The 27,725-nt window shown below is 43.3% G+C and overlaps 1 protein-coding gene across 4 annotated transcripts in view; it reads left to right on the top strand.

The window, feature by feature from the left end:
* Window positions 1-27,725, top strand: part of ANKRD17 (ankyrin repeat domain 17) — a 331,682-nt gene that overhangs the window by 139,070 nt on the left and 164,887 nt on the right. For 3 of the 4 annotated variants that reach the window (XM_082265182.1, XM_082265185.1, XM_082265184.1), the window contains 2 exons: window positions 15,610-15,758; window positions 27,309-27,420. In XM_082265182.1, the coding sequence (XP_082121308.1) occupies window positions 15,610-15,758; window positions 27,309-27,420 (261 nt within the window). The remainder of the gene's footprint in view (window positions 1-15,609; window positions 15,759-27,308; window positions 27,421-27,725) is intronic. The other variant, XM_082265183.1, reaches the window with a different exon arrangement.

Consider the following 27,725-nt stretch of genomic DNA (forward strand, 5'->3'; position numbering starts at 1 on the left):
ACCTTTCCTTTCCTTCCCTTTCTTTGTGTTAAACCGATAATTTGTCTTTGAAGGGAACAGGCTTATGCCCGATATGCTGCACTAATTGGAAAGCTCTGTTCTGACCTGTATATGCACCTTATATCCCCAAAATAGGAAATTTGTGTGGTGTCCAAAACAGACGCAGTTGGTAATCTAAAATTCAGTGGTCTGGTAAAATACATTCATTATGTGTAGAAGACCTATTTTTTTTATTTCTACAAAGGTAGAGTTTAATTTTTAAAGTACCCCAGGTTTAGTGAAATCATATATAGCCTTTGTCATGTGGCTATCCCATAAATATGTTGAGCATGCTTTTACAGCATCTTAATTACCATAGCTATGAAAAATTCAATCTGCTTGTGGACCTAAACCCAGATTTAATGAGTTAGAGGTTTCAGAAGCAATATAAAGAAAATGTCGTCAGACATTTGCAAATTCAAACTCCTTTGTTCATGTATCCTGACAAGGGAATTATGAAGGCTGCTGAACTGGTACGATGATTGAGTCTTCTCAGATGCTTGTTTACAGCTTGCTTGATCCAGATTTATGATGTCAAAGTATTAATATCAGACACAGCTAGGCAACTAGCATTTTTGAAGTAGGCCAGCAATGACTGCTCCCATGCTTCCCTCATGGCTGCTGTACATTTGTCTTTAAAACAGACCTCCAGGAAAACTTTTTGTTTTTGCCGATACCACAAGTCCAAACAAATTTCCTCCTGTAAGAAGCCTAGCTTCACTGATGCCGGAAATTGTCAGCACTCTTCTTCTAATGCTGCGAGTTAAAACTGGGGGTTTCATATAGTGAAGAATCGGATTCTGTTCACCTGCCCTTTAATGTACAAGGCGTTCTGTGAATAGACAAGGGGAAAGGAGTAGCCGGAAAACATCAGGATCTTCCCTTGTCCATTTACTGAATTCCCTGAACATTTCTATTTTTTGGGAAGAATTGGCTTCTTATTTGGTTCTAGGATGCTCCGATATCTAATCCAGTGCATAGTTCTTAACCTTAGCTCAATCTCTTCTGTTTTGGACACGATTTTCCATTGCTAGAAGTTTGTGTGTGCCCCACCTGTAGAAAATTATCAACTAAAGGAGGACTCTGTGCTCCTGTACTGTATTTTTGTATTTCTCAAGTCTGCATTTTTTACTCTTTTCTATCATCATGTCATTTCTGGTGTAAGAGTACTATTTTATTGACACAAGTTGATTTCCTGTTGCAGTGCTACTATGGTTATGGGCATGCATAAGACTAGAGGTGTCTTTAAACTTAACACACTGGAATAGTCACATGCAGTGTCTAAGTTTACAGATAAAAAGGACAGGGGTGTTGTGTTTTAAAGTGGCTATGTTGCATGGGAGGAAAAGGTAAATTGGGGGGGGGGGGGGGGGGGGGAGTTATTTATTTGAATCTATAGGGCTGAAATGAAAAGCTAGCGGGAACATTTTGAGCTGTCTGTAGTAACCCATCCATTTACAGTTTTCTCTGGCACAAGTTTTATACATAAGCCAAAAATTTTATTGGACACTGGTAATCAACCAGTGCCTTGTGAGCACTTTGTGGCCCTCTGATTTTTATTTATTCATTTATTTTTTCTTGAGATAGCACGAGGAGGTTTTCCGGCTTGTAGCACCTGGTTTGATCAAATTATTGCTTTTCTACATTTTAGCTAATTAAACGTTGTCTAATTCATTTTTTTTTTTTTTTTTTTTTTTTAGTTTATTTGTAGTTCCAAATGACCTAAATCACTTATTAGGGCATACGTTTTTTCTTTTTTTTTTTTTTTTTTGCTTTACATTTAGCTTGGCATACTGCTGTCTATTTTTTTTTTTTTTTATAGGGTTATAAACTAAAACAAAATTATATTCTGAGTTGCAAATTTTCTGATTAATGGAAGAACAATTTTTTCTCATCTATTTGGGGATCCAGGAAATCTTTGGGTTATACTGCTGCCTCGAGCGGTATTGGACAAGCAAAAAAAAAAAAAACTATAGACCAGTACAGATAATCCCCCGCTCTACCAGCATAACTTTGTTTTTTTTCTTTCTCTGCTGGAGCTTCCTTTTTTAAATCTTAGATTGCCACTATTTGTATTCTTAGCCTAACTTTTGGAATATTGAGTCCAGACTTTGTTTCCAACAGTTTTGTAGGCCACTGATGTCTTAGGGCACTGATGTCATACTAAGGTGGAATGGCACACTCATGCTCAGCGTGTTCCTGCTCCACAGCATTGAGGAAAGCATTTCCCCACTGCTGCTCCTGCTTGAAATCAGCCACATGGAGCTTTAGGCGTTGATCAATTCCTGCTGCCTGCCTGGGGTGACTTTGTTCACCTTCGGCCATCTGACCCTGACCTGCTACCTGTTTGTGGGTTTCAAGAGTAACCAAGATCTTGCCTTTTAGCCTGAGCCTTTATATCACCTTCATGCCATGCAGTTGCAACATGGGACTGATTTTAGACACTTATTGATGCAGTACGCACCACTCTTTATGGAAACTGGAAACATCCTCACAAGCGTCGTCTTCACCAAATGCTTATTAGTCTTGTATCTATTTCAAATATGATTCGACAGTCTTAAAGACAAGAGAACAAGCCCTTCTTTAAGGGTCTACCCAATAAGTGGTTAAAGTCATCTCTAGAGCTCTGTTCTTGCTTTTGTTACCTGCCCTTTATCCAATTCTTGCTGTGACCTTATTAGTCAGACCATGTCTGACAGGTTTAAATACCTCTTAAAGATTTAACTGTTAGGGTCAATCCTTCACTAATAGAACATGTGAAATGGATGGTTGTAGTTCATATATGTAAAGCACCGTGGAACCTTTTGTGTTAAAAAAAAAAAAAAAAAGTTTGATTCAGCAAGGATACTAATGGTGGCTAGAGCACCCATCTTCCTCAGCAGAAGAAGCCTAGGGAGCAAACTGCAAGGTCTTCTCCAGGTTTGCCTAAAGGCGGCAATACCCCAATTCTGGATCTCAAAACTATGAATGTCCTTATGCAGATCCAAACGTTCCCTAAGGAATCTACAAAAAATGGCAACTCCTATCACCAGGGATACTTTCTGACTTCTTTGGGCGTCAAAGGTGCTTAATTTATACTCCTTGTCTTTCCAGCTCATCAGCAATTCCTATGCTATGCCATTGAGGCCCTGTTCTTCGGTTGCTCATCGGGTATTCGCAGTGCTTTTGGCCCCTGTACTGTCCCCTCTAAAACCCTGTAGCATCCCCATTGTGGGATGCTTTGATGACCACCTTTTGTGGGAGCAATGAGTGCAGACAGTTTTGGATAATGAGACGTTGACTGTGAAGACTTTACAAACATAGGTGGGATCCTGAACTTTCAGAAATCATTGTTGGAACTGACTCGTCTGGAGCGTCTGGGTCTAGACTTGGAAACTGCTCGAGCCAGACTTTTTTTTTTTTCTTTTTTCTTTTTTCTTTCCACAGGAGAACCTTCAAACTCTCTGGTCTTCCTTTTAGCTGCCTGTTCCTGGAGTCATCCAACTCTCCTTTTTACATGCAAGTTTTCATTCTGATGGTATTTATTCAAGGCAGTCCTATTTGCCCAGTTTCACTCCCGATCGCTACAGCACAACAGTTTATCTTACTGAAAAGTTGATCCTTTCTCTATACAGATAATTTCATCTATCACTGAGGACCAGGTTGTTGAGGTAGATTGGATGCTGTACTGGGCATAACTTCACATTCTGTGAAATGCTCTTATCCTGCAAGGAATCCTTATTGGTTCTGTGTAGGGACAGGGTTATTTTGAAGCCCAGGACTTCCTTCTTGCCTAAGGTAGTTTATGCATTTCACCTCCAAAACATTGTTATTCTGTATAGCTCCAATTAAAATTAAAAAAAAAAAAAAATGTCCGTCTCACCTGGATGTGGCTTGAGCTGTGGGAGTACTTTTCTCAGCCACTGCTTTTAAAAAGATGGATTTCCTTTTTTGTTATCCCAGATGGACCCCCTTAAGGTACACTGGCTTCTTGTTGCACCATGTCTTGGTGGCTCAGACCAGAGCTTCATTTAAGCTTAAAATCTTAAAAGACCTGGGATCCACCTTTTCCCATCAAGTCGCACTCCATTTCATCCATGAGTGCTTTTTGAGGTTTATTTTTATTTTTTTTACATCAAGCAACAGTTTCTCAGATTTTCAAATCTTCCAACTGGTCTTCTGTTTACTTGTTGTTTAACTTCTGTCAGTTGGATGGTGCGTCTCTTATCCAATGCCAGCTTCAGGCGTAAGGCTTTCAATCGGTTGTTTCAGCTACCACTAGTCCCCAGTGAACCCCCCCAGCCTTTTACTGTTTGCTACTTTTGAATATCCCAAAGATTGAAAGATTTGGGAGTACCTGAATAAACGAAAAAGATCAAATGAGGGTCTTTGTACTACCATAAAATCTTTTTCTTGTTTTCTTAGTCCATTGAGGAACAAAGACCCCCCCCCCCCTCTGTTTAATTATATTCTTGGTACTGCTTTGCTACTCAACTGAGGCATGCTGCTGGAAGGTGGGGTTACCTTGTTTAGGTTTTTTTTTTTTTTTCTTTATACTGCTAGTGTCCTTGTCTGTACGCAACGGTATAAAACAAATGTTTACAACAACCTGTGTCCCTCAGCGCACTCCAAGAAAATGATTTTATGGTGAGTACAATAATCCTATATTTATTGCTGACGTTGCTAGGTTACCACTTATTCATTTCATAGTTGATGTATTGATTTTTTTTTTTTTTTTTTAGCTTGATCTTTGTAAAATCAGAGTTGGGCTACCAGTAGGCATGAGGATTCAAAGAAATACAATTTTGAACCCATTGTTTTGCATTCCTCTGTAAAAAATCATGTGCTTCTCCAGTATCTAAACTGATCGCTTTTATTTGGCACCTTCACATTCGGAAAAGGGGAAATCGTACATCTGCGAAATGTGGCAAACATACATTTCTCTATCGTTCACTGACTGGCACAGCTTGATAATTTATCAACCTACTGCAGACACGAAGAAAACTGAAGGCTGACTAACTTGAGGCTATAACTCCTCACATCTCACACCTACTCAGTTTTGTGGCCTTAGGAGAAAGGATGTTCCTTTCTGTCAGTTTTTGCTTTAATAGTTTTTCTTTTTAAAAAACAAGTTACTGGTAGATTTGGGGATGAATTTTGGAGATCCTGGAAGTCTCTCCAGCCAAAGATCCCAGTTCAATAACGTGATTGTAAACTTCACACATGATTGATGAACAAAACATATTCCTCTTTAGTGTTCACTTGTCTCTATTAAGAGCAGTAAGTCTGCTGCTCCGTTCCTCTATTGGCATGAGTCACTTTTGACAAGTTTTCCTGTCAAGAGAAAAATGGTGACTGGGGAGGTGACATCCAGTTGATTGACAGTCTCAGAACTATTCCTGTGTGGAGGGATGTCTTCCCTCCAATGAGCTCTCAGTGCTTTCCTCACTGACCTCTACAGAGTGACTTTCGCTCTTCGCTGCCTTTTTTCTGAACTCTGACTAGCTTTAAAAATCCAGCAATTTCAATGGATACAGAGAAGAGATGGCAGCAGATAAATAGGTACAACTTATGTAGGAGGGTTTGTTTCTTCAGTGTATCACCTGAGGCCAGTCACTTTGCTGGGTACATGGAAAGGTTTACAACCACTTTAAGCATACTGGTGTTCTCTGCAGTCAGCAATGACTAATCCGACTGTTATCCAGTTCGCAAAGGACTCTTTTCCGGTCAGACCATTTTTCCCGAAGATTCATTGAGTTTTTGGGTCCAGAACTTTGGCAGCTTTGCCTGTCCCTGGCTCGGAAGACTCACATCTTGGGTGTGGCCAATGCAGGTCAGTGCCATTATTTTTCTTTTTGGGCAGCTTTTCTTACAGGTAATCACTTGTTTGTAGACAGCTTGCATGACACCAAATAAAAGGGCAGTTGCCCTGCAGCTGTGGGTCACTCTTCTATCTGGACACTGTGCTGCCTTGCCCATATACATTTGTGGGAATTTATCAAAACTGGATCAGCTGTGCATGACAACCAATCGTCTTCAATCTTTAGCTTGTTCAGTGAAGCTTTGAACATGAAAGACTGAAGCTGATTGAGTTGCCATGGACAGCTGCTGCAGATTCCAGCTGCTCCAGTTTTGATTCCCCTCATTGTGCCTTTTTTCCTTTTTATACAAGTCACAGTCAGAAACCTATGCGTCAGTGGCAATTTCTGATAACTTCTTTACTTCCTCGGGTGTTCCTTCCTGCCTCACTGTGGAGGTGTTTTTTTTTTCTCTTTATGCAAAGTACAATTCGATCTCCCAATTCATAATTGATCCATTTCATAAGGGCTTAAAATGCTCGCTGCCATGTTCCACAGTGGAATCTGTTAGATACCTTTCTGTGGGGTAAGGTATCTTCTAGAGCAGTGGTCCTCAACTCCGGTCCTCGGGCCCACTAACAGGCCAGGTTTGCAAGATAACTAAATTACATCAAAGGTGATCTCATTTGCTGCTCAGTGATTGCAGTATTCTAGTCTGCATCTCCCCAAGGTAATACTTAAAATCTGGCCTGTTAGTGGGCCTGAGGACCGGAGTTGAGGACCACTGTTCTAGAGCACTCATAGATTCTGAAATCCCCCTCTTGCCCTAGAAGAGAACCACCGCCATCTAGTTGATTTTTAAGTCATCTGACCACAGAACAGTTTCCCACTTTGCATCGTACCGTTTTAAATGAGCTTTGGCCCAGAGAAGATAGCGGCATTTCTGGATCATGTTCAGATTTGCACGATAGCACTTTACCTTCCTGAGCCCATGCAGTGATGTCCATCACAGAACCATGCCTGTTTTTAATGTAGAGCTGTCTGAAGGCCCGAAGATCTTATGCATCCAATATTGCGTTTTTTTGCCTTGTCCTTTTACACACAGATTTCTCCAAATTCTCAGATTTTTTTTCTCTCAATATTAAGGTACTGTAGATTACATATTTAAAGTCTTGGCAATTTTACGTTGAGAACATTTTTCTGAAGTCGTTCAACAATTTTTAAGCGCAGCTTTTCACAGATAAAATGAGTTTTATGATATTTGAAACTCATTGCATTTTGTTTTTAGTGGAGTCTGGATGTTCCACTGTACAACAGACCACTTCTGAGATCTGCAATTTGCTCGAAGTATAGTCTTAATATTACCTCGGCAAACATTTATTATATTTCGGCTTACCAATTCTCAGATGCGATAGCTGCATTTGTTTCATTTTTAAGGCTTGCTTTCTTCTAATTTAATCCAGCAAGTTGGGTGTAATACTGCTTAAATCCAAAAACATAAAATTTATATATTCTAGATTACCAATCCTTAAATGTTGGTGACTCATTGGATTTCTTTTTTAAAGATTTTTTTTTCCCATATTTTTACCAAATGATCTGGCCAGTAACATGATTCCTGTCTTAGGGTGTATCCAATCTACTGGAGGAGCAATAGGGACAGCTTTGGGCAGCTGCATTGTCACTCTGGGCATATAGTGTTAGTTGTACTAGCAAATTTAGATGGACTTGACTTACAAATTATAGACCTATTCCAGCTTACACTTTTTAGGCAGTTACAGAAAGGGGTTTTGTTTTTTTTTTTTTTTTACTTCTAGATAAGAGGTATTTGCCACCAAAAAAAAATGTAAATAAATTTAAAGGGCCAGAAGCAGAATTAAGGCCTGCTTTATTTCAGCTACGCAAAAATAAGGATCAGTGGTGCAGGTCAGTAGCTTCTTTCCATCATCCAAGAATTCAATTTCTCCAAGTTTGTTTCCCGTTCCAAGACCTGCAGCTTGACAGCCATCCCCTCAGATTCAGGGGGGGTTTAAGCATCCTAGGCTGAACAGGGGATCAAAAACTGCATTGAAATCCACCTTTGCTTTGAGGTCTTATCTTTTCTGGAGAATGTTTGTTTCAAGCAGAGCCTAGCATCTTTCCATGTCTCAGAAATGCCTGGCAGATCTACTTTTAGCATTTTAGGGATTGTTAATCACATTACACAAACCTGTCTATAGTTAGTTCCGAAAACCCAAAAGGCTGCATTCATCCCTTCCTGGATTTAAAGGCTCTCCATACCTTTGTATGATCACAAGTTTCAGATGGAATTTTTTGGGTTTTTGCCTGCTTTCGTTGCAGGGATTTCTGGCATCAATTGAGTTACATGTTCTATTTTTATACACTACTAGCATCCATCGACTTGCATAATAAATATTGACGTTCCCATCTTTCCATGCCATCAGTGATGTCTTCATTAAACTGTGGATGACAAACACTATCCATCGTTACTCTCTCCTTTTGTCTTTGGTTTGGCTTTAGGAGTATTTAGTTGCTCTCACTAGTTCTAGATAATCTTTATCTCCAAGGTTTTCCAGTCATTGGATACCTGGGTGAGCTGTTGCTAAAAGAGCAGTTCTCTCTGACCTTGGATTTTAATGTGAATCACAATGTAGCAGATGGCTCCTTACCTTCGAGAAGTCATCCCTGATTCTTTCTTATTTGCCTGGAATACTTGGCATTCTCCAGATTTCCTTTCCTGCCCCAGGAGAAGTTGATGCAATTGCAGTATTAGGTTGTGTAGCTTCAGTTCATTGTCAGTCTTCATTGCAGAGCTAAAATTGAGTGCTGGGACTTCTGATTTTGAATCTGTCCCAATTGATCAATTTCACTCCAGAACTTGCTGCTGAACATTCTCATGCAGTGAGACAAATCAAGTCTTTCTCTGGACGACATTATCTAGTTACATCCTGAAACCAAAATGTCTGCTATGGTGTGTTCTGTCCGCAGCACTGTTGGAGGCCAAGGTTATTCTTCCTTTTCATTAGAAGATTGCCATGACTGATGCCAGTCTACTTGGTTGAGGGTGGAGTTCTGGATCATATTTCTGTTCAGGTCTGTTGGTCTCGGGAAGGATCAAAGCTTCATATCAACATCCAAGAGTTACGAGCATTTCATCTGGCGTTGCTTCACTACTCTCCCCTTCTGGTTGATTGTCTGGTCTGGATACAGTTGGACACCACCACAACTCTGGCTTAAAGCAATATCAGGGGGGCAGCAGGAGTATTGCGGTGGCAACAAAGATGGGCTATCCTGTCCTGTTTCATGTTTCGTTAATTTCCGTGGTGCACATTTCCGGAGTGGAGAACCTGAAAGGCAGATTTTTTTCTTTTTTTTTTTTGGCAGACATCACTGGACCTGGGGGAATGGTCTCTCATCTGGTGAGGCTCTGGGATATACTGTGTGTCTGTGCTGGGGATGCCAATTATGGATCTGATAGCTTCTCAGTTCACCAAGGACCTGAACAGATTTGCCTCAAGGACATTGGACCAGATGGCAGTCAGAAGATGCCTTGGTGGTGCTGTGAGATCAATGTGCCCTAATTTACTCCTTTCCTCTACTGAATTGTTAAAGGTTTGAATCAAAGATTATAGCAGTCATTCTCTTAGCTCTGGTCTGGCCTCAGAGCGTATGACGCTGTCTCGTTAGTGTACATTCCATGGCCTTTACCTGGTTGGCTAGATAAATTATCCTAAGGACTGATCTTACACCCTTCCTCTTGCTTGCTGGCGTTGATTCCATGGCTGTTGAAGTCGAGGTTCTCTGAGAGATGAGCATTTCAGATAGTTATTCCAACCATTCCTAAAGCCTAACTTTTTGTTCCTCTTAAGTAGTTCTTTTGGGCCAAGCTCAATCAAGCGTATGATTTCCTTTACAATTTGCTGTGCTTGCTGTCAACACTGTATAAACGGTTTGTAGTGTCAGCTATGTACAGTATACAGCAATGGCTTCCACCAGCGGTAAAGGAACTTCCGTTCCCAGAACAAAATCAAGGTAGGCTATGCGCTGCTCATGCGTTCAAAGAAAGCCTTGTATTTTAATAATGAATGAAAGACTTCCTCTGTTTGGCAAGGATGGATATTGCAATGTCATCCACCCACCTTTTCTACTTCAGCCAAATATGGGAAGCCTTGTATTTTTTTTCATTACCACTCAGCCTGACTTGATTTTTTTTTTTTCTGGAAGCAGACGAGAAGTCCCTGTATCTTTACCTAAATTAATTTTTATTTTAAAGTAGTGCTAAACCTGGAGTTAGGCTTTAATGCTTGTAAATCTACTTCTCACAAGTGATATAATTAAATGTGGCATACTTTCGCTGGCGATAGTTTCTTGAGGGTTTCCCCATGTATCTTTTTAGGTAGACTCTCTTGTTTCCTTTCTACAATTAGGAGTAGAACAATATTTGATCATTAATACCATCAACAGTCTGGTGTCTGCCCTATCCATTCTTTTTCAATGTCTCTGACTAATCTATTGCTGATTTGTACAGTGATTCACAAAGTTATACACATTGTGAGAATTCTAGTATTTGTGCTACAAATAACCCCATTATTACTCATTCAGGCATCCTATTGGCTTTGTGTTCCCTTAAAGAATATATAAAGCCAACTTTTTAGATTCCTGATATGTGCTTTCTTTACCATGTTGTACTTTGCGTAAAAAAAAAAAAAAAAAAAGTATGCTATTTTTTTATTTGTATTGCTTTGCGTGAAATCCCTGGTGTTTCTGCTTTCCGCTTTCTGCTTTTTCACAAAATAACCACACTAGGCATGAGAGCAGAACAAGGTCAGTTCTGTAGCTGTGCTGAGAACTTAGCCTGCCCTCCTTGAATGATCAGACTTATCCTGACACCACACACACAGCCATTTACTGGGAAGACTAGTGTCATGCTGTTTTGCCTCCCCTAGCTTTTTGAGCTCCTGATGCAGTGGAGAACAGAGGTTATGTGATCATTAAAAAAAAAAAAAGAGGGAAAAGTAATTTATAAAGTGTGTGTATACATAAATGTTTTGCATTTCATTTCTATTTTAAACAGAGCGAGGAGTTTTACAAGGCAAAGTGTTTTCATATAATTTAAAGAATATGTAAACCCTCACCTTGTAAAACAATCCATTCAGTTTAAAATAGAAATGATAGTGAAAACATTTATGTATACACACACTTTATAAATTACTTTTCCCTCTTTTTTTTTTTTTTTTTGGTGATCACAATTTCCATTCTCAGCTGGATAAGGAGCTCAGGGAAGAGAGACAGCAGCACACTGAACTTCCCAGTGAATGGGTGTGTATGTCAGGACAAGTCTGATCATTGGAGGAAAGCAGGCAGAGTTCTTAGCACAGCTATAAAACTGACCACATGGTGTTCTCCTGCCTAGCATGGTCAGTTAATAGAAAAGCAGAGGGACTGGCAGGAACACCAGGGATTTCACAAAAGAGAAGCAATACAAAGAGAACAGGAAACTTTGTCATACAATTAGATGGTACAGTAGGCACATATCAGGAATATGAAAATTGGGTTTTCATGCTTGTTAAGGTAGCTTTTTTTGGAGGTTTCTTCGTTATCGGCCTTGTCCTGAAGGGTGCTTCATTTCATCTCGAAACAAGGTTGTTTAACCACTTTAACACTAGCCACTGTGCTGCTACTGCGGCACAGTGGCTCGTTATCGTCTAGCGACATAGACCTACGTCGCTAGACTCCTCCCCTGTAGGCGGCGCTCGCGCGCCGCCGGAGGCGCGCTCCCGCTGTTTTCTATTCACAGCGGGAGTCGGGTCAGGGGAAGAGCGGCGGCGATCGCCGCTGCTCTGCCCCGATCGTCGGGGAATCCAGTTTGGAGATGCGCCCGCCTGTGTAAACAGAGCGGGTGGATCTCAGTGACAGGGAGTGACAGATCGGAGTGTTCAGCATAGCTGAACATCCGATCTGTCCCTGTCTCACACAGTCACCTCTCCCCCCCCCCCCCCCCCACACGTCAGTAAGCACCAGGCATACATTAACCCCTCCCTCTCCAATAAAATTAACCCCTTCCCTGCCAGTGTCATTTTTACAGTAGCAGTGCATATTTATAGCACTGATTACTGCAGTAATGTCACTGGTACCCCCAAAAGTGTCAAAAATGTCAGTTAGGGGTCCGATCTGTCCGCCGCAATGTCGCAGTCCCGCAAAAAAAATCGCAGATCGCCGCCATTACGCGTTAAAAAAAAAACACCAAAAATGACAGAAATCTTTCCCTTAGTAAACGCAATAACTTTTGCGCATACCAATCAAAATACACTTATTGCGATTTTTTTTTTTACCAAACATAGGTAGCAGAAAACAAATTGGCCAAAAATTTAAAAAAAAAATTGTTTTTTACATCTTTTTTGGGGGGAATTTCATATAAAAAAATGTTAAAAATATTGTTATTTTTTCAAAATAAACGCTCTTTTTGTTCATAGCGCAAAAAGTAAAAATCGCACAGGTGATCAAACACCACCAAAAGAAAGCTCGGTTTGTGGGAAAAAAAAGGACGTAAATTTTGTTTGGGTACGGCGTCGCATGACCGCACAATTGTCAGTTAAAGTCGCACAGCGCCGAATCGCAAAAAGTGGCCCAGACGTAAGACAGCAAAATGCTCTAGTGGTAAAGTGGTTAAAAGACCATGGAACCCCCCCCCCCTTTTTTTTTATCCAAGGTAGTCTCTGCTTCCCACCTTTTTATTAAGAATATTCTGTTGCCTTCCCTGTGTTCCTAAGTTGTATCAAGCGGTGTTCCTCAGTGGACTCCAAGAAAGGGATATTACAGACAATGCAAAAATCCCATTATGCTGATATAAGATTTTCTTTTTGACAAAAGTCTTCATTTCAAATCCTATACCATTTGAAATTCTTGGCCCCTATATAAAATGCCGATGGGTTAATAGCACAGGAGTTTTGTTTCTTTTTAAGGTTCTGTTCACATCTGTGATTTGTAGGTGTGCTGGGCTTATAGGTACAATGTGTTGTAAAGCCTACATTCTTACAGCCTAAGGGACAGTACTTACACTTAATGTAAGCTGTCCTTGTTTGTTGGTCTGTCTATTGAAGTCCAAAGTCCTTTGACTCGGCATTCCCCTATCACCCCCAACCCCAAATTCATAATTGAATAATGAAATACCATCTATGGAGGGGGGAGGGGGGCCGAACGCAAGGCCCATCTTCATTTAAAGAGCACCTTTCATTCAGAGAAGTTATAGGCAAGCTATAACTAGAGTAGGGGTCGGTCAGCACGCTTGAGATCAGCACCAGGAATGCTTTGCATTGAATGAATGTCTGTACCATCCTTTGTGCTCATTAAAAAATAAAATAAAAAAAAAAAATGTAGGCTTTAAAGTGATTCTAAAGTTGTTTTTTTTTTTTTTTTTTTTTTTTTTTTTTTTTTTTTTTTTTTTTTTTTTTAAATACCAAACATGTTATACTTGCCTGCTCAATGCAATAGTTTTGCGCAGAGCAGCCCTGAAGCTCTTCTTCTGGAACCGCTTGCAACGGGGGCACTTGTGCAGGCTCGCTTTTGAGCCAGGCTGTGTGTGTGCGTTTGGCAGGAGCCTGTGAGGAGAGGGAGAACAGTGCTGCTGCTATCAGTCACAGCACTGGATCCATATCAGACACAGGTAAGTATTTAGGGGGGGGGGGGTAGGAAGAGGAGTTCAATGTGAAAAGATATTTACCTTAATACAGAGAATGCATTAAGGTAAAAACCTTAAGAGTTTTACAACCCCTTTAAGCATGTTTTACATGCATTTGAGTCCATTACCATTGTACACTTTTTAACTCACATTTGATAGAAAACCAGATTAGGGGTCCATGCACACCGGGCTTTAAAAAAAAAAAGGCAATTCTTGGCAGAAAAGGAGCGTTTTCGTTTTTTTTTTTTTTTTTTTCTTTGCATAAAAACACAGAGCTTGAAATAAATGCCTTTAAACGTCTAAATGTACATGGACACATAGTATTACATTGTTGTTTCTATGGGCAAAACTCTAAATGCCTGTAGAAGCAACGTATTTTTTAAGCCGTTGTGCATGGATCCTAAAGCACAGCGTTTTACAAAGCACCAACACATTACAGTGATTGTAAACAGGTTTTTTATCCTTATGCATTACGGGCCTAGCCGGGGCTCCGTGTATGAATGGACACATGGAGCTGCAGCTCAGCTCGCTTGCTGTGGGGGCACTCGACAGGAGCACCGAAGAGGGACCCGAGAAGAGGATCTGGGCTGCTCTGTGCAAAACCACTGCATAGAGCAGGTAAGTATAGACATGTTTTAGTATTTTTAAGCAAAAAAAAAGAGAGACTTTAGTATCACTTTAAGCACACAGATGTGAACATTGTCTTTGAGTCAGTGTTTTGGTTTTGGAACATTACTACCTCAATGTCACCTCCACCGCTACTGGAAACCCCCCTGCAGAGATATTGGGGCTAGGTTTTGTGTTTTTTTTGTTTTTTTGTTTTTTTTTTTGTTTTTTTTATGTGGGTCATTAGTAGTTAACCAAACGGAGAACCAAAATGTCATTACTTGAAAACAATGTAGTGTCCCATTGCATACATGCAACATGCATTGTATACTTGTTAATATGTGTAATTTCCCACTTAGAGAGCCTGATACAACTTAAAACCCTCAGAACTATATGATGTAAGAAAATGCAATAGTTTGAAATATCTACCAATTTAAGAATTACCCCTTAATTGCTATCTTCTGCTTTGGGCAGATATTTTCTTGGCTTACCCCATATATACCCCAAGATTTTTAAACCAAGTAGGTCAAATTTCCTCAGACTTTACTTTTGTGGTTAGAGGCACACAAAAGATGCACAAGAGGGAGACCTTGCCTATGTTTTAAAAGTTTTGAATGCTGAGGTACTCGGCTTAAGCTTGTCAAAAATGGAGGCATACATTACTTTGTTCAAGTTGGCTTCTTGAAAATGTGCGTTAGGCAGTCTATAATGTTTAACGTTTCTCAGCTCCTCCCCCCAAAGTACTTTTTTTAGAAAAACATTTCAGTTTATCAGGAATATTGTTGTAAGGACAATTTAGCTCCGTTCACACACAAGCTTTTTGAATCGCATTCAGTTGCACCTAAAAACACAATTCAATTCTGCGTCAAATTGCATTGCCAACATGCAAACCAAATTGCGTGACGTGTATCGCCCAAAAGAGGTTCCAGAACCTTTCTTTGGGGCGACGTGTCGTGCAATTTTCTTTGCACGTCTACAACGCGATTTGTTGCATGACAATCGCGGTTTAATCGCACCACATTTTTAGGTGCTATTGAAATGAATGACACCTGAACATGCTGATGTGCAATTTGACATTTTAACAGCACGTTCTGAAATCGGGCAGAATTGCAGCGATTCTGCCCGCGATTCAAAAAGCCTATGTGTGAACCGAGCCCATCTGTCCTTACAGCAATTTTCTTGACAAACTGAAATGTTTTTCTCAAATAGTACTTTGGGGGAGGAGCTGTGAGGAGAACATTTATGTTGAGAAAGGTTAAACAATATAAAAACTGAATGGCACCTGAACGCGCTGATGTGCAATTTGACATTTAAACATTTCAACGGCAGAATCTCAGCGATTCCACCCGTGATTAAAAAAAACACCCACATGTGAACGGAACCGAAGTGTTACTGTTTTTATAAAGCCATTCCCAAGTGGGTACTTTTTCCATGAAAATGTTTCCTTAATTGGTACAGCACTATTCTTTAATCCTTTCTTACCCAACTAAGTGTAGACATTTTATTCAACAGCAGTGAGTGGAAGAACATCTGCAATCTCAAACACTCCTACCCACAGCATTGCTACTTCCATATCCCAACCTCAGACGCCAACTCCAAGTCCCATCATTTCTCCTTCAGCCATGCTACCTATATACCCTTCCATAGATATTGATGCACAGGTAAGAAATATTGTACTTTATGACAAACTGATTTCAAAACAATCATATATAAGCATTTTGTGTGAAATTGAGAACCCCCCCCCCCCCTTTTTTTTTTTTTTAAGGATACCACTTTAAAGTGGAACTTCACTCCTCTGAATCATGTAACCTTTGTGCATGCCTTTCTCCCTCCACAATCTACATTTCTGATTTTATATTTTATTTTTTGCTGCTTTGTTTAATATATTTACCTGCCCCCATTCTCACATTGGCGAGAATGACGCGTCTTTGCTCCTGCAGCCTTCTGAGGTATCCCTATCCCATATTTCGGGAGACTTCAGGAGCAGGACAAATGGCAGCCGGAGGATTGAGCTGGAGTACAGCGTGAGATGGCTTTCTGAACCCAGAGGAGGCAAGCCAGCTCATGGTCACTGAAAAATATTACGATGATACCCAGGCTTTCACACCTACGCAGAGGATTGCAGTGATACGTTGTACGGGTGAGTATGTGAAACCAGGACAAAGATGCATTGCATGTTTAAGTGGCTTAAAGAAAATAGAAGGGGTGAGTGAAGTTCCTCTTTAAGTTCTGTTCTTGTATGGCAATGTTAAAGTTGCAACATTCACACACACATATATATATATATATATATATATATATATATATATATATATATATATATATATATATATATATATATATATTTATTTAATATTGTTGAACAGTTCTGCATTTAAATGGTTTCCTTATTTGGATGAATTTTATTTGTTTGGTTGCAGTTTGCAGACAACTGTACATTAATTGCTAGTCTTTCAATATTTCATGTATATCAGTGGTTCGGAGGATCACACGAAAGCTTCAGATGTTCATGATGCACAATGTGGGAAAACATGAATTCAGCCATGCAGTTCTTACACATAATCAGAGTAACACTTAAAGTAGAGCTATGAGCAAAACTTTTTTTTCTCTCTCATTCATCGAAGGGGATAGCGCTCCATGAATCATAACTACTGGGTTATGTTGCCTCCTCCAGGAATAGGACTCGGCAGAACAAAAAACACTTTGCTACGCCCATATAACCCCCCCCCCTCTGCTCTAGGTATTCAGTTTTAATCTGTCTAGTCAGGACCTAGGCTCCCTGCTGAGATCTCTTGATCCTAGCAATTTTTTCTCCTTTGCATCTTTTTGTTTTTTTTTCCTGGGAGATCTACAAACAACTGCCAGGCTGGATGACAGGCTGGATAATCTCTAGATCCAGTGGTCCCCCCCAGCCAGAGAACACATGCAGACTACAGCTACGCGCTAGGTCGGCTGCGACATAGCCTCATGGACAGAGGCTGGCACGCCAGTTAAACATTTCTCAGGGTTGCATATGCCTGGGCATTGGCCCGAGTGCAGCCTCCTCTTGGCAGACAGCTCCCCTGCTTCGATGGTGATTAGTTTTGTCTGGAGCGGTCACCCATACCATGGAAAGGTAAGTATGGTCCCTCCCCTTTTCCTATTGTGCGGTTTGGGGTTGATGTGGGTACGCTCCGGGGATGGTCGGGCCCACCTGTAGGTTTCCTCCTCCTGTCCTAAAGTCCCCCCCTGGGGGTCTCCCCCTGCCATTCCTCTTCTGTAAAGGTCTTTTGGGTGGTGTGTCCTGCCCTGGTGGTATGGGGGGGGGGGGGTTTCTGGTGCAGAGGGCGCAGCAGACACCTAGGTGCATGCCCTACTTTGTGTGTACAGTGTGAGGTACATGATATCGCGCCCCCCAATCCGTCCGATAGTGAGGATGATTTCTCCACTGTCACAGCGGCGAATGAGAGCGCTGGTAGACACATTTATTACTGCAGTGTGCGAGACTTTAAAAATGGAGGATGTGGCTGTGTATTTTGGTATGCATAAGTCACCTCGCACACCAAAGGGGTCTCCTTATCTGCCCTATTTTAACAGGTTTACCTTTAATGAATGGGAACAACCAAGGTTACCCTTTGTGGTCCCCAAATGTTTCTCAGTATGTTTACCCCTTTGAGGAATCGCTTTTAAAAAAAGTGGACTAGTGGTGGACCCTCCTGTTTCCAGATTGAATAAAGCAACCATGATCCGATTAGAGGAATCCATGTCCTTTAAAGACCCGGCTGACAGGAAAGCGGAGGCTGTGGCATGCAGCATGTTTACTATAGCTGGTTCTGCATTGCCACCAGTCTTTGCCTTGGCCCTGGTGTCTCAGACCCTAACTGAATGGGCCAAACTTTTGCGCCAAGGTCTGGGGAGTGAGCAGGTTCCCGCTGCTTATGTTGATTTAGCGGACCATTTGGTCCAGGGGCTGCCGTTTTTGTGATGCAGCTTTGGATACAGCTCCTGTGCTGTCCAAGCTTGCTGTTTCAGCGGTGGTGCTCAAGCGCATGCTTTTGGTTTAAGAATTGGTCTGCAGACCAAGCCTCTAATGGTGCTTTTCCACTGCATGGAACCGAACGGTTCGGCTCGCTTTTGTGCTTTTCCACTGCTGGTACCGCATGGTACGGTGTAGGAACGGTTCGGTACGGTACGGCGGTGCTTTTCCACTGCATGGAACTGAACGGTATGGCTCTCTAAAACAGTACCACCTCGATTGTGGTTCCAAGAGGTACCATACCGGTACCATATCCCACAATCCTTTGCATGCAGTCTCTACTAGCCACTGATTGGTCAGAGAATCGTTGTTATCCCACCCACTTAACTTTAGTACTACTTTAGTGGAAAAGCAAACCATACCAAACCGTACCGAACCGTTCCAACACCGTACCATGCGGTACCAGCAGTGGAAAAGCAAACCGGGCCAAGCAGGTCCGAGTAGAGCCGAGCCGGTACTTGCAGTGGAAAAGTGCAATAAGAAAACTCTCATTTAACTGCCTTTTTAAGGCGATCGCCTGTTTGGGGCTACTCTTGACATCCTTAAGGGTCTCAGAGGGGAAGAGTACCTTCCTGCCACAACCTAGGAAAGGGAAGGAGCCTTGTCGCAGACTGGGGCCCTCCTTTTCAGCTCATAGAACAATATTTTGTCCCCCCTGGGCCTGAGAATAGGGGTTAGATCCTTCAAGTCTTCTCTGGGAGGTTCCAAACAAAGTTGGTCTTGTAAGCCCAGAGATGGTTTCTTCGGACCCGCAGACAAGAACCCTTCAGTATGAAGATCTGCCCTCACTCATAACTTGGGTGGGGGGACATCTTCCCTGGTTTCCAGCTCTGTGGACCTCCTTCGTGAGGGTCAGGGGGATCCACGAAATGATCATTTTGGGGTACCAAAAAAGGAAGTTCGTCCATTTCTGAGTTTTGTTTATGCAAAGATTCGGGTGACGTCCGAACTACCTAAGGTCCCCCCTATGCCAGTCCGGAAATTGAATTACCTTCGTTGGGTTTTAATTATGACCAGAGTGGTCCTTCTTGACAAACTTCGGGAACCACAGGCCGTGATTCACTGCTTTAATGGCCTAGCTACTGAGGGATAGAGATTTGTCTGGATCGGTGAGCCCTACTATGTCGAAGCTGAGGAAGTCGACTTCTAGCAAGATATACCATCGTACGTGGAAAACGTACATTTCTTGGTATGAGTCGATTGACGCTCATTCTCGCTCCTTTTTGTTGGCTCCGATCTTGGCCTTTCTTCAACGGGGCATTAAGCAGAAGTTGGCCTTGAGTTCCATCGAGGGCCAGGTGTCTGCCTTAGCAATTTTCTTTCATCGACCCCTAACCATGCATGCTTTAGTTCGTACCTTCATTCAGGGAGTTTGACATATGATTCCGCCTGTACGGTCTCTTTACCGCTGTGGGATTTAAACTTGGTGCGCTCAGTTCTCCAGAAACCTCTATTTGAGATTATTCAGGAGATTAAGTTGTCCCAGAAGGTGGCATTCACATCATCCCGTAGGAGTTAGTGGCACCATCGTGTCGTAGTCCCTATTTAGTGGTCCGTATGGATAAAGCGGTTCTTAGTCCCTGTCCATCATTCCTGCCCAAAGTTCTCGGACTTCCCTTTGAATGAGGACATTGTTGTCTGTCTTGTGTTCCAAGTCGGCTCATCCCAAGGATTTTGCCTTGCATGTCTTGGATGTGATTCGGGTGTATCTGGTAGCCACAGAATCCTTTTGGAGGTCAGACTCGCTCTTTGTGGTTACACAAGAACAAAGGAAAGGGTTGGCCGCTTCTTCGGCTGCCATTACCGAATGGATCAGACACATGGTGACTCAACCCTGTTCTATTAAAGGTTGGATTCCGCCTTTCCCTGTCATGGTGCATTCTACCCGGGTGCTGAGTACTTCTTGGGTCTTTCGCCATAGAGCGTCAGTTTCTCAAGATTGCAGGGCGCCCACTTGGTCGTCGGTGCATAACTTTCTACAAAGTTGACATTTTGGCATCTTCTGCAGATGCTTCTTTTGGCCGCAAGATTTTGCAGGCTGATTTTTAGGGGCAGTTCCCTCCTTGAGGGGTGTTTTTTTTTACGTTTTTTTTTTCCCAGATGGGGCTCCTGTGTCCTGGTAAGGGCTTTTGTGTGTTAGCCTTGGGTTATTTTCCCCACCCCTCATTTTCCTATGGCATTACTTTTGGAAGTCCCTGTAGTTATTATTTATGGAGCTCTGTGTCCGTTGTACGAAAATAGGATTGACGGACACAGCTTCTCATCTTCTTGACTACGTGGGTTATACTGGCCCCTACAGGAGTAGTACACTAGGCAGAAAAAAACTTGACTACGCCTATGGGGCAGTCCCAGGGGGTATACTACCACTCTCTGCTATAGGTACTCAGTTTTTTTTTCTGCTTAGTCAGGAGTAAGGACCTAGTTCCTTGCTGGGATCTCTGGTCCAGGCGATTTCCCCCCCCCCCCCCCTTCTTTTTAAATGTAATTTTTTCCGCTTTATTATTTTGTTCCTTATACGACTCTACAATCAATTGCCGGACTGGGAGAGAGACTGGATAATCTAGATCCAGAGGGTCCCCCCAGTCTGGCCAGCGAGTGCGTGCAGAAGGCAGCTCCGCGCTGGGTCAGCCGTGACCTAGCCGAACTGGATGGGGGATGGTCTGTGAGTTAAACGTCTCGCAAGGGCGCATACCACCTGGCTTCGGCCTGAGTTGCAGCGTTCCTCCTGGCTGACGGCCACCACATTACGATGAACCGTAGTGGTGCCCACCCTGTTCCTGGTGTGGTAATTAGCTGTACCCCTCTACCCCTGGAAAGTTTTGGGATGGAATCAGTCCTCTCCCTGGGATGGTTGGACGCCCGGGCTCCCCTCCTTCCCAGACAGCCCCCCCCCCCCTTCTTGGTCTTCTGCAGGCCTTGGGCATCCCCCATCCCCCCCATGGGGTAGACATACCACTTTAGGTCGGTCTGGGTTGTTGAGCTGGCGAAGGGGGTGGGTGGGGAGCGTGCCGCCGGCGACCGGACGGTCAGACTTTGGGAGGGTGCTGGGCCTAGTGAGGGTGCTGGGCCTGGTGGGGGCGCCTGCCAGGGCCCCCTTTTTTGTTGGGATCTTTTTCAAGCTCCTTGGGTCCTCCCCAGGCACGTGGTGTCACAAGGTGTTACCATTTTCATGTAGCTTTTTTATTCTACAGATTGGAAGCCATGTTTGTGTAGCCTCAGCGGTCATTTTCTTGTGGTTTCCCATTGACCATAGCGGTGGCCATGTTGTTGAAGATGATCAGCAGTGGGAGCCTCTAGTGCTGATTCCTGGATATTTTTCTTCCTGATCACCACATGGTGTGCAATGGACCTTGTAGTGCCACCAGTGCGGTGGGGTGTCCCTTGCAGTGTGATACTTTTTTTGGGTGGGGGGGGTTCCCCTCCCCATTAATGGAGTCCCTAGAGCATATTTCACCACCTGATCCCCTCTCAGAGGCGGCCGGGCCCTCTGAGTCCCGACAACTGACTGCACTGACTGTGGTCCTGGAGATTTGGTCCTGAAAAAACGGGCTAGCAAAAAGTGTCCCTCGCCTTTACCTGCTTCCTGTCTTTTTGTATACTGAATCTGATTTGGCTGCCGCAGATGCGAGTTAACTTTCCGGGTCTGCGTCCACGCATCCTGTGTGCTCAGATAGTGAGGATGATTCCTCTGCTCCTCTAGCCGCGCATAAAAAGGCGCTAGTGGATGGGCTGATTGTATTGGTGTGGGAAACCTTAACCACTTCTGTTCTGGAAGAATTTGCCCCCTTAATGACCAGGCCATTTTTTGCGATTCGGCACTGCGTTTAACGGACTGCGTGGTCATAATGTCCCTTTTTTCCTTTTTTTTTTTTTTTTTTTTTCTTTTAGCGGTATTTCATCGCCTGCGATTTTTTACATTTTTTATTTTTTTTTTGCGCTATAAACAAAATTGAGACAATTCTGAAAAAATATATATATATTTTTCACATTCTGCTATAAACTATACCCAAAAAAATTTTAAAATCTTTTTTTTTTTTTTAACATTTTAGGCCAATTTGTTTTCTGCTACATATTTTTGGTAAAAATCGCAAAAAACGTAATTTGATTGGTTTGCACAAAAGTTATCCTGTCGACTAACTAGGGGAAAGAGTTGTCATTTTTTTTTTTTTTAATACTAGTAATGGCGACGATCTATGATTTTTAGCGGGACTGCGACATTGCGGTGGACAGATCGGACCCCTAACTGACGTTTTTGACACTTTTGGGGGGACCAGTGACATTACTACAGTAATCAGTGCTAACAATATGCACTGTTAACTGTAATAATGACACTGGCAGGGAAGGGGTTAACAGTAGGTGATCAAGGGGTTAAATGTAAGCCTAGGGGTTGGGCTTTTGAATGATCATAGACCTATATAGAATGTATGGGGGTTGGGCATTTGAATGATCATAGACCTATATAGAAGGCTCACAGGCGCTCTGTGATCATTCCAGAGAGAACGGTCAGCTGTGTTTACAACAGCTGACTGTCCTAGCTGCAGGTGCGCGATCGACTTAGGCTTAAGTCGGTTCACGCAGGAGGGGCTGCCTGCCGCAGTATATCTGCGGCGGGCGGTCCGGAAGAGGTTAAAGATGGAGGATGCGACTAACGCAGCATCGGAGCCGCGGGTCACCATTGGCACCTACAGGTCCTCCAAGGCAGCTAAGGTGTTCCCCTTTCCCGCTTTCGTTGACAATATTTTCACAAAACAGTGGGGGTGTACTTTTGCAATCCCTAAGCGCTTTGTAATGCGGTACCCTTATGAGGATTTCCTCCTGTAGTGTACTCCCTGGTTGAATAAAGCCACTGTAATCCCGGTTGAAGAGTCCCCGGTCTTTACAGATCCGGCTGATAGGAGGTCGGAGGCCTTGACCTGCATTATGTTCACCGTGGCTGGTTCGGCACTTAGGCCGGTATTTACTATTTCCATGGTGTTGCAAGCTATGACTGAGTGGGCAAAACTTCTTCGCCGGGAACTGGAAGGGGAAAAGCTCCCCCCCTGCCTTTGCGGAGCTGGCAGATTAGTTGGTCCAAGGGCTACAGTTTGTCTGACGCCTCAGTGGATGCGGCTCCCTTGATTTCTAGACTGTCTCAGCAGTGGTCCTGCGGCATATTAGCTGGCTAAAATGCTTGTCTGCGGATCAGGGTTCTAAGAAGGCCTTATCCAATCCTCCATTTGTGGGGCATTGCCTGTTTCGAGCTTCCTTGGATGACCTCATCAAATGCCTCACAGGGGAAAAGAGTACTCTTCTTCCACAGGCTTCCAAGGGTAAGGAGCCCCGTCGCAGATGGGGGCCCTTTTTTTTTCGGCTCACAAGCGGCCTTTTCATCCCTCAGGCTCTCAAGAGAAGGGTTCTAAGCCCTTCAGGGCCTCCGCCGGGGGTTCTAAGAGGACCTGGTCTGGAAAATCACAACGGGTTCTGCCAGACCTGCAGACAAGGTTTCCTTTGCATGAAGGGGCGCCCTCTGTGGACATCCGACACAGAAGAAGTGGGCTCACAAAGTCATTCGCTGCGACTACAAGATCGACTTTCGATCTTATCCTCCGGAAAGATTCTTCCCTTCCCACCTTCGCTTGTCCCGAGATTTTTTAGGGGATCTCTTTGGGGCAGTGCAAGACGTGTTACTTCAAGGGGTGGTTGTTCCGGTTCCGACATCGGAACCTTTTCAGGGTTTTACTCAAACCTGTTTACAGGTCCCTGGAAGGAAGGAAAGTCCAATTCTGGACCTCAAGGTGCTAAACTGCTTTGTGCGGGTACAGAAGTTTTGAATAGTCCATTAGCACTGTAGTGGCATTCCTATACCAGGGGGATTTCCTCGCTTTATCGACATCAAGGATGCCTACATTCACATCTCAATATGTGCCGGACACCAGTGCTTCCTCCGCTTTGCTGTGGGCAAGGGGCATTATCAGTTTGTGGCACTACCCTTTGGTCTCGCCTCCGCTCCTAGGATCGTCACGAGTATTGGCCCCGGTGCTAGCATTGTTGCGTTAGCGGGTGATCGTGATATTGGGGTACCTGGACGATCTGCTTTTGTCAGTCTCCAACTGCTCTTCTGGACAACTTGGAGATTACTCTGCAAACTCTGTGGGAATTCAATTGGATTCTGAATCTTCAGAAATCTGCTGGTTGTCCACCAGTCTGGACTATCTGGGCCTGACTCTGGCCTCAGCCAGAATGTTTCTTCCTCTGGAAAAACTCCAGGAAGTGCAGTAGGCAATTCAACTTCCGCTGTCCACCAGACAACCATCTCTTCAGACTTGCAGGTGCTGGGCCTGATGGTGTCTACCTTTTTTGAGGTGGTTCCGTTTGCTCAGTTCCATACGAGATCTCTGCAAAAAGAGATCCTGGTAAAATGGAGCAAGAATCCTTCGTCTCTAGATAATCTGATCCTATTCAGCCAGCGTACGAGAGGGTCCCTGGTTTGGTGGCTTTGTTCTCCAGTAATTTGTCAGGGATAATATTTTCTTCCCCTGTACTGGACGGTCTTCACCATGGATGCCAACCTGTCTGGGTGGGGAGGCGTCCTTGGCACGGATTGTGCTTGGAGTGGAATGGACTCAGGAAAAGTGCGGGCTACCTATCAATGTTTTGGAACTCTGAGCGATCAGACTTTGGATCATTGGAAGATTCATCTTCAGGGGTGTTCGGTACGAATTAAATCAGACAATGCCACGGCTGTGACTGATGTCAATCACCAAGGGGGGACAAGAAGTGCCATGGTGGCTCAGGAACTAGCTGGTTTTCTAAGGTGGGAAGAACGTTTCGTTCCAGCCCTCTCTGCTGTACACATTTCCAATGGTGGAAAATTGGCAAGCGGATTACCCCAGTCGACAGGCATTGGACAAGGGGGAATGGTCACTTCATCCGGAGGTGTTTCATCAGCTCTGACTCTGGTGGGGTACTCCCGAAGTGGTTCTGTTGGCCTCTCATCTCCACAGGTAAGTGCAGAGGTTTGTGGCACGGTTTTGGGATCCTCTAGCTAAGGCCACAGACGCCTTAATGGCTCCTTGGAGTCTGTATCATCTGATTTATGCCTTTCCTCCTCTCAAACTTCTGCAGAGACTCCTGCGCAGGATCGAGGCAGAAGGAATTCTAATGGCTCAAGACTGGCCTTGCCGGTCTTGGTAGGCCGATCTGGTACGGCTGGTGATTTACATTCGCTGGCTTTAATGGCTTAGCTGTTGAAAGCCAGGTGCTGAAGCATAGAGGTTTGTATGAATCAGTGATTCCTACTCAAAGGCTATAAAATTCTCTAGGAAGACTTGCCATTGCACTTGAAAATGTACATTGCGTGGTGTAAGTCTTTTGGGGTTCACCCTCACTTCTTTTTCGGTTGATCGGATCTTGGCTTTCCTCCAACGGGGGGTTGATCAGCGACTGGCCTTAAATACCATCAAGGGCCAGGTTTTGGCCTTGGCAGTTATCAACTTCCATTGGCCACACATTCCTTGGTGCGTACCTTTATCCAGGGAGTTCAACACTTGGCTCCTCCATTGCGGTCTCCTATGCCGCCATGGAATCTCAATTTGGTGGTGTCAGTTCTCCAGAAGCCTCCTTTTGAAAATATTCAGGAGGTTCCCCTGCTTGCATTGTCCCATAAGGTGGCCTTTTCGGTGGCTATTACTTCTGCGTTCAGGGTGTCGAAGCTGGCTGCGATGTCTTGTTGTTCACCTTACCTGGGGGTAATTCGTCCATGTCCGTCGTTCCTTCCAAAGGTTGCCTCTGATTTTTATTTGAATGAAGACATTGTGTTGCCTTCCCCGTGTCCCAGGCCAAAACATCTGAAGGAAATTGCCTTGCAAGCCTTGGGTGTGGTCCGGGCAATTAGTGTGAGTGTGGTAGCTATGGAGTCTTTACGAAGTCCCACTATTTGTGCTCACGGATGGTCCTCGGAAAGGGTTGTCTGCTTCCTCTGCGACCATTTCCAGATGGATCAGACAGACTGTTAAGGCCTATTCCATCAGTGGTCAGGTTCATCCTGTCAAGGCGCACTCTACTCGGTCCCTCAGTGCCTCCTGTCCCTTCCATCATCAGGCGTCAGTGACTCAGGTTTGCAAGGCGGCCACCTGGTCGTCGGTGCACACTTTCACAAAGTTCTATAAAGTGGATGTGTTGGCATCTGCGGATGCTTCTTTTGGCCGCAAGGTTTTGCGGACTGCTTTTTAGAGGACCTGATCCTCTAAAGGTGTATTGTTTTATCAGATGGGCTTCAGTTTTGGTTGAGTTCCTGTTGCCTGTTTGGTTACTGTTTAGCCTTGGTATTTTTTGCTGTTCCCACCCTTCATGTTTAACACTGCTTTGGGACGTCCCAATGGTTATGAAGATCAGGAGCTGTGTCCATCAATGAACGAAAGAGAAAATGGGATTTTTGACTTAACGCAAAATCAATTTCTCTGATGTTCATTGACTGACACAGCACCCACCCTTCTGTGGAGTTGTAATTCTTCTGACACTGCTTGTAACAAAACTGGAGTACCTATAGCAGAAAGAGGGAGTATACCCCCTGGGACTGCCCATAGGCATAGCCAGACTTTTTTTACTGCCTAGTATCCTACTCCTGTAGGGGGCAGTGTAGCCCAATGGTTATGAAGATCAGGAGGTCTGTTCGTCAATGAACATCCGAGAAATGAATTTTATGGTAAGTCCCATTCTTTTCATTTTGGATAAAGCAAATGGATAGTTAAACTCCTGTCAGATTTTTTTTTTTTTACCATCTGTGTCCCATTGCAGAGATTTCCCTTCACTTCCTGTCCCTTAGCCAAACAGGAAGTCAGATGAAATCCCTGCAAAATAAACTTCTTGGGGACCCCCAGGTCACCAGAACTAGTGTCCCAATTGTAAGATTTCCCATATATTGCTTTTCTGGGGACAACCAAAAATTTGGGATTTTCTTTGACTTTTGATGATGGTAAACCGGACAAATAGGGTGAATTTCCCCTTAACGGGGGCACAGACAGCAATAAAAATTGACAGGGGGTCTAATCACTCTCCACTCTGTCCAAAACTAAATAAAAAAGGTTTTTTCTTTTGTTATATTTTAATGTTAATAGCCATTGCATACTATTAACTGTCAAAATACCTGGTAATACTTTTTGAAAAATGTTGTCAATTGTATGTTTAATGACTTATTCTGGTTTGTGCTTTATGGCAGACTGAAAGTAATCACGACACGGCACTAACACTTGCATGTGCTGGTGGACATGAGGAGCTTGTGCAAACTCTGTTGGAGAGAGGAGCAAATATTGAGCACAGAGACAAAAAAGGTATGCATGTTAATCAAATTAGATGTTTCCTTTATTTGGTATTTTATTATGGAGATTCAAGAAATCACTTGTAGCTAACCCCAAATAACTGGAAAAAAATACGCACACAGTTTGGATAGCTGAACAGTCAGTTATTTAATATACACTAAAACTCATATTCAGTAAAATCATCTTTGTGAGGGCAGTAATGCTATAAAGATCTCGGATGAGCTATTAAAATCACACATCTTGTCAAAGTGCCCTTCATACTAGTAACTGTTAAGCTACCTTAACCACTTCTGGACCGGAAGGATTTGCCCCCTTAA

The sequence above is a fragment of the Pelophylax lessonae genome (genome assembly GCF_965119305.1).
Source record: "Pelophylax lessonae genome assembly, chromosome: 1".
In the NCBI taxonomy this organism is placed as follows: Eukaryota; Metazoa; Chordata; class Amphibia; order Anura; family Ranidae; genus Pelophylax; species Pelophylax lessonae.